At 39.6% G+C, this 21,275-nt stretch overlaps 1 protein-coding gene across 4 annotated transcripts in view; it reads right to left on the reverse strand.

Annotated features, from left to right (window-relative positions):
- FER (FER tyrosine kinase) overlaps positions 1–21,275 on the reverse strand; it is a 239,676-nt gene that overhangs the window by 24,477 nt on the left and 193,924 nt on the right. For all 4 annotated transcript variants that reach the window (XM_072992471.2, XM_078386258.1, XM_078386257.1 and 1 more), the window contains one exon: positions 7,255–7,409. In XM_072992471.2, coding sequence (XP_072848572.2) covers positions 7,255–7,409 — 155 coding nt within the window. The remainder of the gene's footprint in view (positions 1–7,254; positions 7,410–21,275) is intronic.

A 21,275-nucleotide genomic window follows, 5' to 3' on the forward strand; every position in this document is an offset into this window, starting at 1 on the left:
GCTCTGTCACTGGTGCTTTAACAACACACAAACAAACCCAAAACACACAAACAAACCCCAAGCTCTGTCGCTGGGGCTTTAAAAAAAACCCAAATCAAAAATAAACAGCAAAGCAAGTCCCAAAGGTGCTGGGACTGCAAAAACAAACAAACAAACAAACAAACAAACAAACCAAAAATAAACAAAGGAGCAAGCCCTGTTGCAAGGCACTGGGGCTGCAAAAAAAAAATGACATCAGAAAACAAAACAACAACACAACACAGAAACATACCCCCCGCCAGCGCAAAACCATGCTTCAAAACCCACCCAGAACAGTTTTTAAAAAGCAGAAAACAACACCTTACCTTACCAGGCAGCCTCCTCCGATCGCACACTTTCTAATTGCTGGGGTGAAAGAGCTTCAAAGAAGCCACCTCGTCTCTACAGTTAGCAATTTGAATTTCCTGCCGTTTCCCCCTGCATTTTTTGTGTTCATAACTGGAAGCTCCGGCCGCAAGTCGAAGCAAAATTTTTAATGAGTTTAAGATCACTTAGATGAGTTAGATTACTAGTTTTTACTAGGTTTTTCCTCCCCTTCCAGTTCCTGCCAGTTCCTATGTGCAAAGTAAATGAAATGTGCGAAGCTTGACATGGTTAGGAGTGTGCATAGTTAACATTTTCACATTTTTTTCATTTCAAGGGGTTGCAGGTGAGGCAGGGAACAAAAATGATCTAAGAAAGGAAAGGACTAAAGAAGAGGGAGAAAAATCTTCAAAGAAATCACAAGTGTGTGGTGGGAAGCCCAGGAAATAATCCAAAGGAGGCATGCTGGCACAGTCTGTGTGGCAGTAGCAGCAAAAATAATCCGAAGGAATGGAGGAGGAGGGAGAAAAAAATTAGGAAAAGGAAAGGCAAACAGAAAAGATTCAAGATGGAGGCACAGACACATGCAGACAGACAGCACAATCCAAAACTGAGGACACTAAGAGTTTGCACACCCACAATGTATAACTGAAGCAAAAAGGACAACTAACTCACTGATTTCCAACCAACCCAGGCCCCTTTTCAGATTCAAAATACAGCTCCCCACTCCGTGTTCCAATTGGCTGCTGACAATAGCCCTTTTTAATGCTATTGACTGAAAAATTTGCTAGGCAATTTGACAGCGAAAGAGTGAAAGAAAGTTTAAACAGAAGAGGGAAAGAAAAAAGACAGGTACCCCTGTTTTGTCAATACAGATCATTTGTGTTCAAGAGGCTCTCTTTTGGGAATCAATAAAAGAAAATGAAAAAGAGAGCTTCCTTTGTGTTTCCCCCTCTTTCATATAATCACAAAAGCCGATCCATAGATGCAGTAATAAGCTCTTTTATTCTTACTTGCTTAAAATGTGTCACTTATGTGTTATGGCGAAACTGCCTTTTTTCTAATCAGTATCACAAAGCGCTACTTGATGTCTGGAGTGGAACTAGAATCATTGTTATTTTTGAAGTGTATTTATATTGCCAGCCCAATACAGGTCAGATTGTTTTGAAATATAATAGTACCGCTACAACAGTTCTGAGCTCGGTGAGCCCACAGACTTGCATGAACTTATTTAGGAATAAACCCTATTCCATCCAGTTGGGCTCACCTCTAAACTTATAAAGGACTACACTGTTAGGCTGTTTATCATAAGAAACTCAATAATCACTTTGTCACTGACAGTGAAATTTACAGATAATCTATATTTGCATGTTTGTTGGCCATGCTGAAAGTTCTCTGAAGAAGCATGTATCTTCAAAACCGGAGTATTAAAACACTAACCTCAAAACTCATTATGGCACAGAGTCAACAACAGAAAACTTCCCATAGTTCAATGATGCACAAAAGAAATCACAGCCTTGTCATCGAATCAATCATTCACTAATTTGTGACACGAGTACATATCTCTTTACCTCAACTGTGCACACTGCAAGGCAATAACACTCAATTATTGCTGTAAGTAATTGGGTTGCAATGTTGCAGAATAAAGATTGTGTGTGTAGTAGTGTGGATCGTTTTTCTTCAAATCATCTCTACAGAATGCTGGAAATCTCAATGTGCTCCTGCAGCAGACTTTATGCAGATATCTGTGTCTGTCTGGTATCTACCCACACAGATGCATCCCAGGAATTCATTGGATTGATTACTAGTTTGGTATCTCCTCAGAACAAGATAGCACTGCAATTATAGTCTGAAGATGAACTTTGCTAGATGTTCAAAGACAGAGAATTCAGCATGTTGTTTCTTTGGCTGATACCAGCTTCAAGATCAGATTCCTACACATCTATTTTGATTTCCGTGAGTGCCCTCCCATGAAAGTGTCTACTCTCTAAGCCAGCAAATGTGGTGTTTTCCTTTCTTCCACAGCAAAGGTACTTTGAAGACAGTGGCATCCATAGGGTATACCCTGGTATGAAGGAGCGGTAGACCCAAAGAAGAAAGAACACAGTGAGCTGTCCCCTCAGCTAGAGACATATGAGTGGGAGAGAGATATACTGTAGAAGTAGGGAAGACAATGGAAACTGAGGAGTTGAATGTGGAGGAAGGGAAAAGAAGGGAATCAAAGGGGAAAGAGGAGAAGATTGAAATCTGTCTAGTGGAAGAGAGAGAGGGAGAAGGGGAGGAGGAGTTCATTTTGTACATGTGGGTGGAGGATGTAGGGGAGCAAAGTGGGAGGAAACAGTTCAGTGCACCAAGGAGGGAGCAAAAGAAGGAAGGGGAGGAAAAGAAGGGTGAGAAAAGAGAATACGAATATGATAGAATGTGCGGGTTGTTGGAGGACTTCCCTAATTTGAAGGTAGGAGGGTTGCTACCTGACCCAGACAAGTCTAAAGGGGACATTGGCAGAAGCTCTAGAATGGACGGTCGTGGTCTTTCTGTGGGGACAAGGTCACTTGAAGAAGATGATTCAGTCGGAACCTTCCTTCAACCACCCACCACCGGAGGGAGATTGGGCCAGACCCCACCTTGTTGTGTGACAATATGTGTGGTCCAGAATGCTCCGTTGAGGAAGCCCACCGATCGGGAACATTTTGGGCCAGTCCCTCAATGAATCCTGTCAATTTCCAGACAGAGTTATTGTCCTCACAATTTGGACAGTTACCAGATCTTAGTTGATTTGAACCAATAGAAGTTGTAAACTCACCTAATGTTAAACTAAATAAATCTGATAACGTTCAAAAAGAGACTCAGTTGTCCTTTCCTGCCAAAAAGGAGGAACTGCTTCAGATCTTTAATGAACCCAATCACACCTGGGAGCCACTTAAACTAAGTAGCAGGTACAAGAACTTGTATCTAATTAGTCACTCTCATGAATGGAATGGTTTCCAAAGGCAGAATAGGAGGAAGGATTCCTCTTCTGCATCTCAGCACTTGGGTACACCTTCAACCTTTGCTCCACGGGTTTGAGGACATGCTGGAGATTGTGTGTGCCTACTTGGAGATGCAGTGGGAGAGAGAGGAGAGAAGCGCAAGCAAGGAGGGAATTGCTCATTGCACTAGTAACCAAAAACACCCATTACTGCTTCTCAGATAACACATTAGAGCTGTGCTTTTCACTCAATCAAATGAGTTTTTTTTAACAACCGTTGCTCTTTATTTCTTTAGGTCACTTTGAAAAGAAAGTTCATATGCATTTAGATTCTAGGTCTTGGAATTCCCCACTTCCTCTTGTACTCTCTCACAAACTACAAACATTTTGTGAGATCTCTGGGTCAGACATACTATTGGAAATAAGAATGTTCACAAAGATCTTTATAAATGGAAGCTAAAATGGTTTTCAGAGTTTACAGGTTTTAAGTGGGGTAGTTTATGTTGAGAAAGTTCAAGAATGTTTTTGGAAAATCTCTCTCTCTCTCTCTCTCTCTCTCTTGCAATATTCCTTTTCACCCTTCTTTCTCCAGCTGATGTTAGAAATGATGTTTCTGATGGCTAAAATTAAGCTAAAATTCTAAAAGTGGGATATATGTTTTATTTCAAGCCGTAACAGAATACATATGACTGATCCTGACAGTCAGGGTTATGCTAACTGTTCTGACCTCTGTGAATTCTGTTTCTCCAAGAACCTAAATATCATTTCATGCTGCTTTAAATTAGGCTGCCTGGTTGGTAGAGAGCAATTATGGGCATTCACTGTGCTGCTGGTGCTATGATTACTTTTGTAGGTCTGCATATCCTCTCTTTGTGAAGCCTGCCATATAGTAATTTAAGACTTTTCATTAAAAAAAATTCAAGAATGTCATCTAGCAGTAATTCATTTCTTAAGAAAGGTAAGTTATGCAGAGTCAATTACCTATCCAGTATAATATCAGGGTACGTCCCAAAGCATGCTGATGGTAAAAATGAGTGGTATATATTAGTGATATTGAAAACTGAACAAGTTATGCTGCCTGAAACCATGAGCCTATAATGAACAAAAATGATTTTCTCAAGAGCATTTATGCAGCTATGAAACTGAGAGGCCCAGTTTGGACCAGAGATGAAATTTTATTTAGAACATCTCAAAAATAACCATCAACAACTGTTCTGAATGAAAATACACACAAGCAATTTCCGAATAAAATATGTATTTGAATTCGATGCCTAGATGTGTATAACGATTTAAGCTGCAATTTTAATGTATTGCTCCCATGAATGACTCATGTGAGTTAAAACACAAAAACTGAAAAGATCTTTCAGACTTTGCCTTACAAAGAGATGGATATTTCCAATAGTAGAGCCAGCTGGGTCCACTACTGTTATCTCAATTCACAGACTCAACAGCCCATTTACTTTGGGTAAGGCAAGGAAAGAGGCAATAGGAACTTGGATGGTGGCAATAGGTGTTCTAATTCCCTAGAGCCCAAAATTGTCCAAAAGTCCAAACATTTCATGTGAGTAAATGACTCCAGTTTCATCTAGTACTCTCATTAAGGAGTAAGCTTCTGATGTTTGGAAGGTCTTCTCTTGTATAGAAACTGATGTTATTTTTAAGATGTTCTAAATAATAACATTTCTGAAACAGAGATATGGTGGAATGTCCGTTCTCATTAAATATAAAATGGAGTTACTGAACATGTGTCTCAATCCCATCTTTAGCTGGAATGGACATTCTGCTAGGGAGCCAGAGCACCTGCTATTAATTCTATTGCAGACTGAGCTTTCTGGGCTTTTAGTGGGAAACAACAGTGGCTCCTTCTGTGAGATCTTAAACTAAGTGCTTGGAAAAGCTCAACTCACTTTGAGGTCTCTCTGTGCCTAACACTGTTGTTCCTATGTGCTATGAAGTCAGAACCGGCTTATAAGATGTAAGGACTTTCAAGGTAAATGAGATATTTAAGGAGTGGTTTTACTAGTTCAATACCCCCAACAAGCTTCCATGGGTGGGCAAGGATTCAAATCCATACCTCCTGAGTCCTAGCCTATTCCTCTCAATCCATTTTATCACACTTGGTATCAAGCAATACAACACTGTGTGGTTAAAGCCCTAATGGGAAGGGCGGGAGCCAATTCACACAGGGTAAAAATGAAATGAGTGTATGAAATTGTAGAGCATTCTCAATCTTTTATCTAAGTGTAAAAGACAGAAGTACTACATCAGCAGTGTGCTATAATAGACTGTCTGATCTCCTAACAGTTTTAGGAAATTAGAATTTTAACAATAGCATGTCAGTCAGACATTCAAGAGGATTTTCACAGCACAGAAAGATGAACTTTTCCCCTTCCTAAGGGCAGGTTGCGACTGTGAATTACCTGTTCCACCAATATTTACATTGAACATCATTTTTACAACTATACTGTGAAAGGTTCCAAAGAAAATTGAATCTAGTTTATTAAATTTGCCATTTAATGTAGGCTACACCATCACCTACATTCTGAATTCATTTCCCATTATTTCAACTGAAGAATTCTTGAAATATGAACTTACATTTTTGGAGGAGAATTTGAATTCTATCTGAAGTTTAACAGAGTTCAGCCATGTGCTACATATATTAGGACCTTAAAATGTACGCAAACCTAATAATTTGCAATCAATTTTCTTGACTAGTGATTCCCAACTTTGAGTAATCCAAGTGCTCTTGGACTGCAACTCACAGAAACCTCGGCCAGCACAGCTACTGGAGAAGGCTTCTGTGAGTTGCAGTACAAGAACACTTGGGCTACCCGAGGTTGGGAACCACTGAACTAGACTAAGAGATGCATGCTGTTTTATTGTTGCTATTTGTGATATCAGAGTTCTCTGTTCTTCCATTCTTACACAGAACACTCTTATTCTACTTCTGTAAGCAACTCATCTAATTACAAGCAAATCTTCTCTCCACAAATAGTGTGCTTTCATTTATTTTCAGAGGCAATATCAAGGAGATGCATAAAATGGTAAGTAAATAACTCTAAAAGGTTCAGGAAAAATATATATCAGCTTCTATCTTGTCCTATCACAATTTATGAACTACTTTCTCATGGGTGCTATAACCACCTAGCAACTTGCACAATAACAGTCTGAAAAACACACTGCCAAAATTCTGCAGACTTTTCTGTTAATTTTAAAACATATTTATTTACACATTTGTTTATCTTTAATCAATACAAACAAGGGCATTTACAATAACGTACTAAACTCAAAACAAAACTATTTTATTTATTTATTTTGAGGATATACCCTGCTCTTCCACCAATAATCTCCACGAGCTATCATAAAATATTTTTAAAAAGTACAATGATATTATATAATCACATAAAATAACAGAAAAGTATCAGTTAGAAACGAGAGATATACAGCTGAAGGAGATAGTGTGGTGCAAGATAAAGAGAAAAGATTAGGACTCAGAAGACTTAGGTTGAAATCCCCAGTCAACCACGGAAACCATATATATTCCTTAAATATCTCACATGCCTTGAGATCTCTAATAGGGTCACCAGAAGCCACATGTTACTTTCTGGCACTTTATATAACAATCGAAGTCCTAAAATACCAGAGCATACCGAAAGGTCCTGAGAATTCTTTTTTAAAATGGATTAAAAAGAAAAGAAAGAAAGAAGAAATCTTAAGAGAAGGCTTGCCGAAGATGCCAATATTAGGTTCAATCCAACATTAGTGCTATCTAGAACTTAGGTGCGTCCTCCCTAACTACTCTCATCCATTTCAATGGGTTTCATCCAATTGTGAATAGCAGTGGACTAACCCATTTTGTATTAAGGTGTTTCCCTATACATTCTGATAGCAAAATTTAACAAGAATACGTTTTGGACAAAGATATGTTAGCATTCTTTCTTTACCATAGTTCAAAGCCTCTGGAGCAGTCCATTTGATGGGAATCTGTTTTAATCCTGAAGATGAATATACACCATCATCTTCTTGACGAGACATTCCAAAATCACTGATCTTCAGAACATTGTTTTCTCCTACTAGGCAGTTCCTTGCAGCAAGGTCCCTATTGGGAGCAAAGGTACAACTTTTATTCCAGTTCAACAGAACTAGGCATTTTTATATTCAACAGGTAAATGAGCTCAAGCACGAAGAAAACCCCAGATTTTCTACTCAAGGGGTAAAAACCCCAACAATTTATCCATAAAAAGTACACAGTGGACAATGAGCTACTAAAATACTACAAGAAATGCATGTAAAGCAGCAGTAAAGTGATAAGGCTGCCCTTTAAGTCTATTAATTCTAGTACAATGCAGACTAGTGAATTGGATGTGGAATGATAACACGGCTTGAAGACAACCAGTGGAATCTAAACTTAGTCATGCTTAGCGTAGACCTACTGAACCCAGCCATGACCCATTTACCCCACTGATTTCAATGGAATTACATGACTATGGCAGAATCCACGCACTGCATTGTTTTCATTAATGGAAAAATACAAAACAAGAAGGTATTCCTGTAAGATTTACGTTCATTTCCCCCTCATTGATTGGCAATAAAGCACACACTTCAAAGTTCAACTTTTTGTACCTCCACATTCCTACATTCTCGAGTTTAAAGACTACATTATGCCATCTAGAACAAACCAATGAAAGCAATGAGTCTTTCATTGCTGTTGACAATCAAGACACATTCATTTCAATGGATCTCCTCCAGTTAACTCAGTTTACTAATTAAAATAGCCCAAAGTCACCTAGCCAACTTCAAGACTGAAATGAGATTTAAACTTTAATTAAAATTGTGACTTATGTGCAGTAGTTAAACTGCAGTATTGCAGGCAACGTTCTGCTCACAAACTGGGTTCAAACCCAAGTAACTGGCTCGGGGTTTACTCAGCCTTCCATCCTTCCAAGATCAGTGCCCAGCTTCTGGGAATGGGGGCAATGTGTAGCCTGCATAGTTGTAAACTGCCCAGAGAGTGCTTTAAGTGCTATGGAGAGGCATATAAGCAACACACTTTGCTATTTTGTTTGTTTTATGTATTTTTGGTCCCAAAGTTTCATTTTCATCCTTTTTTGGGGGGGAAAAATGCAAAGCCATGTCATACTCGTACAATTATAGGCATCCTTTTAGTAACAGCATTTTTTCTCACATTTTCTCTGATTCAGCAATCTGTAAATGAGTTGCCACAGACTGGTGTCACGTGATGGTCTCTGCTAGCAGCCTGCATATTTAGCAAAATCTGTTTTATTACTTTTTCCCTTGAACACTTATCCTTAAGACAGAATTTTAAAAGTGAATAATTTCAAATACTTTATTCTATTCCCTTTTCTTCTCATTCTTGGTGAACAGCATAGAACTTTCTGAAATTCAGAATGTGATTTCTAATAAGCAATGCTTCAGATCAAAGAATCACAGTCAGGAACTTTTCAATGCATATTGACACTACCAATTCCTTTGTCCTTTAGAATTAGGATGATGAACCTTTTAAATTCCATGGATTGCTAGTCCTCCTGGATTTTTCTTTGGCTTTTGATACCACTGACCACAATATCTTTCTGGGATGGCTATCAAGTTTTAGAGATTGGGTGATAAACCACTTTGGTGCTTCCACACCTTGATGGTATAACTTGGGGATGCTGTCTTCACCTCTGGAGCACAGTTTAGGGATCCCATAGGGGTTGTCATCTCCCCAATGTTCTTTAAGATTTATATAAAGATGTTGTGACAAGTCATATGGTGATATGATGTTCACTGTCACCAGTATACTAAGGACATGAAGCACTCTCTCTCCTTCCCTTCAATTGCAGATGCTGCTGTACAGGTTCTTCAGCACTGCCTATCTTTGATAATGGTCTGGACGAGAGCCAATAAGCAGAAACTGAATCCAGATAAGATAGCAATTCTACTGTCAGGAGGGCTGTTGTACTGGTTAGAGGGAAATTTATCTGGCCTCAATGGGGTCACACTCCCTGACGGATTGGGTTTGCAGCTTGGGGGTATTCTTGGACCCAGCACTTTCTATGGAGAAAATATCTTCTGTGTTTAAGAGTATCTTCTATCAGCACTCTTACCTGGACAAGAAATGCCTAACAAAATAGGTGGTTTGGTTGAAACTAGATACTAAAAATGTTTCAACTGAAACCGAATGTATATATGGCTCCAGTTGGATTACTCCCTCAGGTAAGTAATCCACTCTGGATTACTCCCTCAGGCAAGTAATCCAGAGTGACCCTCTCCAGGTTGTTGTTGTTGTTTTTTGCCCCTAAAATGCTAGCCACCTCAGATTTAAAAAAAAATCCTTCAAAGGGTAAAAAGGTCCCTGGAGGAGGTTGAAACATGCTTAGATTGCAAATAGCACATTCAGATACCTCTGAAGGTTCAATCTGCATTTAGGATTGGCATTCAGGGGCTTCAATACTGCCCCGCAAGCATCCTCAAACCACCTTGAACCCTATTACTCTTCTCAGGAAACTTGGAAAAGGGCCTTACAGTAAAATGTCAGAGGGACTTAAAAGGATTTTAAAAATACACCTTGCAGAGGGAAAGTTCCTGCATAAAGTGAAAATTATACTAATATAGGTGCCAGATAAGCCTCCCTGGGAAGGGCATTTCACAGGCTCCAGGACATCTAGGAAAAGAGTCCTTCCCTGGTTGCCACCTGCCTTGCTTCCAGTGGTGGGGTACCTGGAGAAGAGCTTCAAATGTAGATCTCATTGATTGTGTGGAGTATAACAGAATAATAAGGTTAAGCCTATTCCTAAAGTATAAGCTCATCAAGTTTGAACAAAAGCCAGTATTCTGCTGAAATGTAAGGGAAACCGACTCCATTTTGCCATGCTCTAGCAGATGGTCTGTTGTTCAGGGAGTTGTGCAACCAATATGAAACAGTGTGAGGCTGTCCACAAAATGGGGAGTCTGCTAGAGCAAAAGAAATTGCTTACACAATTGTCCTTCCACAACAGCGGAACACAACAGGTTACTAGCCAGAACCACAAGCATAACTGTACTGTATTCAAGTTCTGTCCTAGACAGGTAGTCCAGAAGGTAATGAAAGTCACTGACGAATTGGTGGGCTCAAACTCCTAGGGATCTTTCTTCTATGACAATTCCTACCCTGCTGCCCCCAAAAGCAGGGCTAAATTATCTGTGTCATCCTGCCATGTCTGGAGTTGGAACTTCACACGAAATTGCAATGTGCTTTCAAAATTCCTTTAATTTCAAAAGTTGCTAAGTATGAACAAGTTTGGGAAGGATTGGATTATGATTCAGGACAAACCTTAGAATATTACTTCTGAAATGTATCTAGCCACAGTTAATAGGTCCAAGGCCCTGATATTACCATTATAATAAACATGGGTCCGGATGCTTTATTTTTCCAGATCACTAAACGAAACTAAACTAAACAAAACTAAACTAAACTAGTTACCTTTTAGTTACTTTGAAAATTTTAAATGCTACACACTGCTGGCCTGTGGTACAAAACACATTTCTTTCCCATACACAGCACTGTTGTCTCAACATATAAGAAAGCAGATCGTACTTGGAAGCATAGCCAGTACTTGTACCAGGTGATATTTTTTCAATGTTTACTGAGAACACAACCCTATAACTATGAAAATGATTTAAAAAGTTATACCACAAAAGCAGTAAAGTTATCTATCATAAAGTTACATGCACATCCTTGTTATTCTTTTATCATTAGAAAAGGAAACCAGTCACTGTGTGAGTAACTAGTTATTTCCAAGCTTTGGTTCAGTGCTACAATAATAAAAGTATTTTGACATCAGAGCCTTGTAAGCTCAATTCCTTATCACTTTAAAGCAGCTCTTGCTGATTCAAAACCTTTGAGAACTCTACTGCCGAAAAGCAAAACCAGGAAATAAAAACTCCCAAAAGAAAGGCGCAAACCCCCATTTTAAGCTGGTTTGTAGTAGAGACTCTTTTCAACCAAAAACGCCCTTAAAAGCATTGTAAAAGAGCTTAGATCCCCATTTGTTTATGAGCACAGCTGTCCAAAGGAAAAATAATGTTAAAATGTTTGAACACAAGCATTTAATGTAGAGAATTACAGTTACAGCATTAGTAGTTATTCCTGAGAAAAGGATTTATGAAAAATTTGCCATTTGCTTTCAGCATTGACAGATAATGTGCTAACAGACAGGTTGCTATGCATAAGTAATGAATTGTGTCTTTGAGGATTATTATGATTTCTTTAAGGATTATTAAGATTATAAATTATATAAGCTTTTAAACAGAATGTTATTTATATGCAGGCTCAATATAAGTCATAGACCTATTTTTGCAGTTTTTTGGGGCTGTGTGAAACTGAAATCATTCTATTGAAAAGCAACAGAATCATACAGCTTAAGCAAGAATACTGAATTAGCACCAAAATTTGAAAACATAAATATTGAACATGGGGCATTTATTTCATGATGTTTGAATGTCATTCTATGGATACAAAGTGCCCATTCAGGTGAAGTCTTCCTAACGGACAAAATTAGAATAAGCACACAGAAGAAATTGGAAACTTCCATATCTGCCATGTGCAAAATTATTAGGTATGTGTGATTACACAGATTTTGAGTATCTGCCCCTTTCAGAAAAGAGGAGAGGGACTAGTACAATAAAACTGGAGGACTGTAACGTGCATGCACATCCCAGCTCAAATGGATAGAAAAGAACTGCAGAATCCAGAATACTAGGTTTAAGCATTGCAAAAGAAGTAAGCTATCTTCCTCTATCAGCAGTAATCACCTGTCTGGGCAGAAGGACATGTTTGGTAGAATCAGTTATTGATTTATGTTCACAACACGATTAAGTGCCTTGCTGGGCTTCCTAAACTGAGACACCTGAGCTACAGTACATGTTCAACATGAGTTTTGAGACCCAAGGCACTGCTCTTCTGCAGCCTGCAAAATTGCTGTAGGAGGGAAAGACTTGTATGAGGGAAACACTGTATGGAAAAAATAGATGTCTAACTCTTTATCCCACTGCTGCTAATCCTGCAAAAAACCCCACTGAGGCCATGCCATTTTCCCCATCTAGGTTTTAAAGTACAGTATTCCACAAGGTATCCTCTCCTCCATGAAAAAGAGGAGGAGATGTAGAGAGTTCAGGGGAAGGAGGGACGAAGAAATGACAGACAGATCAACAGACTGAATTAATTAATTCATTGGTTGTTGTGTGTTTTTCAGTCTCTTTGGCCGTGTTCTGAAGGTTGCTCTTCCTGATGTTTCACCAGTCTCTGTGGCCGGCATCTTCAGAGGACTGGAGTAGGAACTCTGTCCATGGACAGAGCATGGACCGAGTTCCTACTCCAGTCCTCTGAAGATGCCGGCCACAGAGACTGGCGAAACATCAGGAAGAGCAACCTTCAGAACATGGCCAAAGAGCCCAAAAAAACCACAACGACCATCAGATCCTGGCCGTGAAAGCCTTCAAGAATACATTAAATTAATTCATTAATTATATACCCTAACTTTAAAAAAAAGGCTCATGGTGACTTACAAACTTTTACAAGAATAAAAAGAAATAAAATCACGCTTAACTAAAAATTAATAAAATCACATGAAGCAGTCTAAAATAGAGACTCAGTCCTGTACTTCAAGTGATGAGGGTAGAACATCACACCTCCATGTTGTTCTTCTGAAATCTTTAAACATAAAATTTATGTCTAGAATCCCTAAATATACATGTAGGGCTAGAGTTGCACCTCTTCCAATGAGTAGAGACAGCTGTATGCATATATGCCTCTTCAAGACTTCAAATGAACATGTATGGGTCAAAGGCAGATCCTTGGCTTTCACCTCACCATGTACTTTCCTTTAAAAAAACCCCAATATTTGGGGCTGCCCTGCATTTACAGTCAGGACTATTTAGAAGTGTTAAATAGCGGATCTTATCATATTCATACCACTTCTTTTTTTCATCATGGAAAACAAAATAATACATATACAGCTTTCTGGTTCCCATGGAGAATCTGGACTTGCAGACTGCTTGGGTTCACTAAAGAATATTTTCTCTAGTCTTAAAATTTGTGCCATATCAGCCTCTGCTGAAAAATAAAATGAGTTTTTTTAAAAAACAAACAGGAGCAATAGTGGTTGCTATCTGAAAAATGGCAAATATATTTTTAATTCCCCCCAACTGATTTGCACATAAGATCATAAACGTAAGCATGCTAAAATTATTTTGGAAGAAGAAAAAGACACAGTTAATGACCAAGGGGATAGGGTTAGCCATGTTAGCTTAGTGCAGAAAAAAACCAAAGATTTTCTCCAGCACCTAAAAACGATTATGTTTTATAGGGCATAAGTGTTGAAGGACCAAAGCCAACCGCATCAGAAGCAAGAGTCACTGCGCTTTTTCTTGTTTTGGTTAGCACTCTGCCAGCCATCAGGATAATGAATGCTGCATGGTGGTTCAAGTTAGGGAGAGAGTTTGATACATGCATGCTCTAATTACATATTAACTCTTCATGGCCCTTCTCAGGTGTTTAAGGAGTTCCTCCAGAACTGTATCACTTGCCCTATTCATGCTGTAGTAACATGAAGGGTTTTTGGTTGCCAGGTTGCAAATAAGCATGAATAGCTGTTTAAAACACCCCTGTCATTGAACAGTGACTACCAAACAATTAAAAAGGTTTCTGCTGTTTCCCTCACAAAGGGGAATCTAACAGGAAGCTGAAACAACTGAAGAAAGACTCTTGGATTAGTCAAGACACACTGTCATTCCAGACACTACTGGGAGGTGCACAGAACATGGAAAAGTGAAATCTAGGACTGATATGCCTGGGCTAGCACAGCAGTGCATGATTTTTGCAAGTATCACAGATTAGATTTTTTGTGTGATAAATTGGAATTGTGAGAAGTAACACAACTGAGAGAATACAGCAACAACATGTGAAGTCAATATCTCAAGTTTGGTATTCCTGGGGAACCTATCAAAAACAGAGAGAAAGCAAACTGATTAAATGTATGAGAAGAACCATGAAGAACCTTTTGACACACCCCCATCCCACCCCCACAAATGACTCTAGAAAAAAGAAGTGTTAAGAGTGCCAGCTAATGCAGCTTTCTGCTGTCTTTGCCAATATTTCCAGCCATCCTGATCTGTATTACCAATAAGCTGATACGACACGTAAGTTTGTTAACCTGGCCATTCAAAAACATCTGTGTCTGTGATATCTATCTATAATATTTATTTCTTTGAACACAAACAAATCACTATAAGAGCATATTGTGGTTGCAAATCACTAGTTCATTTCTCTGAAGCGCCATCTAATGAGGAAGGCTATGACCTTGAGACACAGGTAATCTTAGCTTCAGCAAGTACAGTTGCATCTTGCATCTTTAGTCCATGACCCTGGACCTAGCACTAGTAGTCAATGTTAAATAAATGGATGATACTGATTCCTGAGTGGTTCATCAGTGGTAATTACCCAGTAAAAGGCATCAATTGTTCATGCTATGTCCTATAACTAGTACATACTATATTCTGACGAAAAACAGTAGTGGAGGATTCTAAAAAAAACATTCTCAGACTTTGGCAGAAATGTTATGAAAGAGACAGGTGCTTTGGGGGATTTATTTTAATGGTTATTTTCAAATAGCTTTGATTGAATTTTTATCACAACCTATTTCAATACAGTATATGATTTTCTTTTTTTCGGCACACACAAACACATGCAGTGATATCCCTGCTGATATTACAATAAATTTTCTCTGCCTTTGTGATTGCTTCCATGTGCTGGATCGAAATATGAGACTATGTTATGAATAAAGACATTTTCCTATAATTCATTTATATCTTGAAACAATGGTCTGCAATTCAATTTCTTTTCTGTCTCAAACTTTTTCCATTCTCAGTTGGAAAATATGCCTTGCCTTTGTCCAATTTCAATAATTCAGCACTGTATTTGATAATACTTTCTACTGGTATTATATTAAGACCCAGTCACAGATTTGTCAGATTTCCCTCTCAGCAGATGTTGAAGCTGAAGTCTTTGTTTATGTGGTAAATTCATTCCTGAACAATTCAGCCCTTAATGCCAAAGCTTTCTATTCTCATTAGCATTAGTTTTACACTGATGCTTATGATCCAGGGCTGCTATCCAAGAAGTGCAGTTTCACAAGTCAACCTGCTGACAGCACAAACTGATTTGCACAGGGCATTGAATTCCACTAGAAGAGATCAGATGTTCCAATTCATTATTAATATGAAATTGCCACTGTCTTTGATTAGTAAACTGGTCTGGTTGCTGATACTGGAATCATCATAACTTTAAATGAAAACACACAGCATAGCTGCCATGATGAGAGCATCTCTCATAAGTTTGGAAAATCATATCTTAATAAAAGAAGATAAAACCTTCCTTCACATCAGCTATGATGAAACTAGGACACCTCTAATTAGACACAGCCTTCCAATTTCTTTGAACTAGAAAACTATGGTTATTGGCCTTGGAACAAACTAGGATATTAAATGAGAATAAATCATGCTATAATACCTTACCTCCTTTGAAATTAGTAAACATTGTTTCACAATTTGAAAGAAATGGAATACTATGATTAATTGAAAGTTTCCTGGTTCATTTATTTGATTGATTGATTGATTGATATACTACCCCTCACAGTACTCCATGTGGTTTACAAATTAAAACAAAGAACCCCAGATCATCTCACATAACAATACAATCAGTATGGTGGTTGACTGATATGGATCTAAAATTCACACAAAAAGAAAAAAAGAAAAAAAAATTAAATTTATTATTAATGGCATCTGGGGGATAAGTTATTGAAGGCAGCTTTGGATAAAAGTGCTGCCACTAATTTCCTGAATATCAGGATGGAAGGAGCTTGGTGTATCTGAAATGGAACCTTATTCTAAAGATTGGGGGCCACCACCAGAAAGGGCCAATTCCTTGTTGATGCCTTTTTGGCCTTTCTCTGTGTGGTCAGTTTTAGCAACAGCTCCACTTTGAGAAGAGCAGATGAAATGGCTAGCTGTTTTCTGAGAGAGATGTTCCAACAAATATCAAGGTCCTGAACAGTTAAGAGCTTTATAGGTGATAACCAGCACCTTGAATTGAGCATGGAAACAGACAGGAAGCCAGTGAAGGTGTCATGACAGGGGACATATGAATCAATTTACTAGTCCCAGAAATCAGTCTGGCTGCTGAAGTTTCTGTATTGTTTTCAATGGTAACCCTACATAAAGAGCACTACATTACATTTATGTATTTTTTAGATTACCAATGTATAAACTATTGTTACTAGGTACCTCTTATCCAGCTAGAGGTACAACTTGGCAATCAAGCGGAGTTGACAAACAGCACTCCTGGCCACAACTGAAATGTGAGCCTCTACAGAATATGCTGGGTCCAGCAGTACTCCCAAACTGTGTACCTGATCCTTTAGGGAAAGTGTAACCTCATCAAGGACAGGTAAGTTTTCCTCTAATAGGTCTGATGATCCTCCTAACAGTAGCGTCTCCATCTTATCTGGATTGGGTTTCAGTTTCTTGGCCCTCCTTCAGTCCATTATCAATGCTAGGCAGCACTCAAGAAGCTATACAATATCATCTGCAGAAGAAGCGAAGGAGGGATAGAGCTCTGTGTTATCAGCATACTGGTAACCGTGAACACCAAATCTCCGTATGACTTTTTCCCGCAGATTGGATCCCAAAATCTCTAAACTCAATAGCTTTGTCAGAAGGATACCATGGTTGACGGTACCAAAGGCTGAAGAAAGATCTAGGAATATCAACAGGGTTACACTCTCCCTCTCTGCCTCATTTAGGAGACTGTCTTGCAGGGTGACTAATACTGTTTCAGCACCCTGTCATGGCCTAAACCCCGACTGAAATTGATCCTGACTATCAATTTCTTCCAAGAACCCCTACAACTGATGAGCCACCATCCTCTCAATTAACTTGAGCAAAAACAGAATATTTGCAAGGGACCTGTAGTTGTTCAGATCAGTGGTCCCCAAACTTTTCAGAATCGCACACCAGTTGGGGGGGGTCAGGGGCCATGTGCAGGAGGCGAGGGGCACCCCCTGCACTCACAGGTGGGCGGGGCACATGCTCACAGATGTGCAGGGTGTGCTCATGGGTGGGTGGGACACACATTCGCACATGCACAGGGGGCACTCGTGGGTGGGTGGGGTGCTCTCTCTCACACTTCCATGCCGCTTTGTCTCCCTGCTTTACTTCTCTTTAGGAAGGGGCTGTGTTTATGTGAAAGTATAACAAAAATATGGTTTTTGTGCGTGCATGTGGGCATGCGTGGGGGTGGGAGATCTGTCTCTGCAGCCTGGTCCTGCCAAGGCCACGGACTGGCACCAGGCTGCAGACCGGGGATTGGGGACCCCTGGTTTAGATCATCTGTTGTCAGAATTAGATTGTTAATGTTTTTAAGTTTGTATATTTAGATATGAATAAAATGGTTAAAAAAAGAGAATGGGCCTTATTACAGTTTTTTTTTCAACAGGAGGGCATATGGCCTTCCTGAAGAGATGCACCAACAACATGGGGTCCCATTCTATCATTGTGTATTTGTTATATTTTATTAGTCCTGATGAGAAAGGATCTAAAAAAGAGATTGCAACTTTACAGTTAGTAACTGAAACTGATACAGCTGCCTAGAGTGGTCATATCGACCAGATAGGCGGGATATAAATAGAATGAATAAGTAAGTAAGTAAGTAAGTAAGTAAGTAAGTAAGTAAGTAAGTAAGTAAGTAAGTAAGTAAGTAAATAAATAAATAAATAAATAAATAAACAAACAAACAAACAAACAAACAAACAAACAGTAACTAGATGGTGTACTGGACATCTCAAGCCAGTCTGCTGGACTAAATAAGGAGTCAATTTTGGATCTAAAATGGGCTACCAGTGAGTTGCAATTCTCTGTAACTGGACCTGCATCTGTCTGGCATTTGTAAGGCTGCAGAAAACTTGAAAGAGTTTCCCCTCAGTCCTTGTTAATCATTTTGGTGTTAAGTCTCTTTTGCTGTATTAAATAAATTACTTATTCACTGGACATCTCCCTGACTGCAGCCAGGTTGCATTCCATTGGAGTTTTTCCTCCTTCTGCTATCTAGCCATGTTCTTAATTGCTTTATCACCCTCAACTCTTCTATAAACCATGGTGAGGATAGGGCTCTGCAATGAAGGCAATTAGAAGCAATTATATTTACTGCCCGGGTCACTTCTGAATATCTATGGGCAACCTCGGCTTCAACTGGGGTGCCAACCAGATTAGCCAGAAAACCCCCAAGGATATTCTGGAAACCAATTGGCTCCAACAATTGGTTTTCAGACCAACTACTGGAGACAATTGGGGAGGGCTATTCTAATAGATATGTCCTCTCTGCAGAGGGGTGCAGCTGTACAAAGTCCAAATCTAAGCAGGTGATGATTTGACCATGACAAGATGGAAGACTTCAGGTTTACCACCTTCAGATCATCTCTCTGCCCAGACATTAACTTCAGGTCCATTGTGTGATCTGCCACTTGTGTAGGACCAGTAGTCATACTGGGACAGAGCCAAAGGTGTCCATGAACTCTAAGACCTCGCCAGTAACATGTATCTCCACATGGATGCTAAGCTATTAAAGTGTGCACTTAGTGCTGCACTTGAAGCCGCAGGAGTAGCAGGTACTGGCACATAAACTAGTAACTTGGGTCTTGGGCTGTTTATGGAAGAAGGTGTTATTAAGGGTGGGAGAATAATGGAGGCCATGAGGGAGTACCCACTGGAATTGTTCAGGGCAAGAGAAGATTCAGCAGGTGTAAGCAATGGGTCTGACAATGAGTTTCTAGCATATATATTTCCCACATTAAGTATCTTTACAAATATTTTAAATATCTGAACAATTAAGATGCTGTCTGCTCTTCTCAAGGAAAAATACCTATTTATCATGATATAAAATACAATGTGAAGTCTATTATTGCTGAAGAATGGTGTATCTTTAACCCAGGCAAAGCAAGATTCAGGACAGCTAGCCAGAGGTTGACAGTATTTACAGATATTATTTACCAGAGAAAGATGAAGTGATACTAGCTTATTTATGACACTCTGGGGATACAATGCAAGAAAAAAAAACATGGACCCTTTAGACTTAGATCCAAGATAGCTATGGATTAACCATAAGGAGCAATCTAACTGCATATAAAACTGTTAATCAAAACAATAATTCTCTCATAGCACAGGATCTCTGATCTTTTTCACTAAAGGTTTTTCCTCTTCTGATTTTTCCCTCTTTCCCAGAATGTTGTCTCTAGAATCAGATCCTTCAAATGTAAGTATTTGGTGAGGGGTATACTACTCTCCCTTTTGGATACATACTTCAATGTTGGGTGGTGGTTTGTGTATCCAGGAAGCTGAGAAAATACAGTCTGGAGGCTTGACTTTGTTAGAAGTCTGGATTCATAATAAGGCCACCCAAAGTGGGATGGCTGAAGGAGATACACACTAAGATGGATTCATCCTCTTTATAAATTAAGAATTGTATCAGCACAAGAGAACTGATAGGGTGAATAGTGATGAAGTTGAATAATTATTGGAAAGCGAATAGTGAGTAACATGGAAGTAAATGGCAAGTGACAACATGGACGACAACAACAGTAACACTCAAGCTGATTCTTGTTAGTACTGCACAGAAGGCAACAAAGGTGAATTAGTTAACTCTATGATGATACAATCTAAAATAAGAGAGGAAATAGTGTTTATTCCCTACAGCCTCAGGAAGGCAGCTACTGGCGCCATACACTTGGTGAAAGTCCGGGGGGCAGTGGAAAGCCCAAACGGGAGGGTGCAAAATTGGAAAGCAGTGCCGTTGAAATCAAACCGGAGAATTTTTTGGTGGTCCAGGTGAATGGATATGTGGAAATAGGCATCCTGCAGGTCGATAATTATGAACCAGTCTCCCTGAGAAAGCAAAAGGATAACAGAGTGCAGTGTAAGCATACGGAATTTGCGAGTAGATATGAAACGGTTGAGGTGGGTAAGATCAAGGATGGGGCGGAGGCCTCCATCTTTCTTAGGAACAGTAAAGTATTTTGAGTAGAAACCATTGAGGGAGTCCAAAGTAGGGACTGGAAAAATGGCATGTTTCTGGAGTTTAGTGACCTCGTCCTGCAAAGCAGAAGAGTGAGGGGTGTATCGAATGAGCCCCAACGGAGGTAGTTCGGAGAACTCTATGAGGTAGCCAGATAGAATGGATAGAACCCATTTGTCTGAGGTAATGGATCGCCAACGATGGAAAAATGGGGTCAGTCTGGTACAGTTCACTGAGCAGAGAGGGATATCAGACAAGGGAGGCATAGGTAGTTGTCAATATTGCTTACCCTTTCGTTGTCCTTTTCGAAAGGATTGGCGCTGGCGAGGCAGGGTTTGAGGTCGGTACGATACCATCAGAGGTTGAGGGGCAGGTAGGGACCTGTCAGCTTGATGGGGGCGATACTGTCTACAGTATAAGGTTGGAACCTTTGATTTTGATATTGTTTAGGATGATACTGGACCGAATGGTAGAAGGGCCGTTGATAGGCGGAAGACGGCTGGGCAGAATAAGAGTGCGCAGTCTTACGCTTCTTATGGAAGTCTTCCATGGTGTCATCAGTTGTGGAGTTGAACAGGCCGGCACCGTCAAAAGGCAAGTCCTCAATTCTCGACTTGGTGTCATGAGAGATTGTGGAGGATTTAAGCCAGGCATGGCGTCGAATAGAAATAGAGGTGACTAGAGTTTTAGAAGTGGCCTCAGTGGAGTGTCGCACCGCAATCCTCTGATACTTGGCGAGAGAAATAGCCTGTGAATGGATGTTGATGAGGTTGGATCTCATGGGTTCAGGAGATGAATTCAATGAAAGGAAGGACTGGATTCCAAAGATGACGCTGAAAAGCGCCCATAGTTGCTTGATAACTG

Source organism: Pogona vitticeps, chromosome 2, assembly GCF_051106095.1.
Source record: "Pogona vitticeps strain Pit_001003342236 chromosome 2, PviZW2.1, whole genome shotgun sequence".
Classification (NCBI taxonomy): Eukaryota; Metazoa; Chordata; class Lepidosauria; order Squamata; family Agamidae; genus Pogona; species Pogona vitticeps.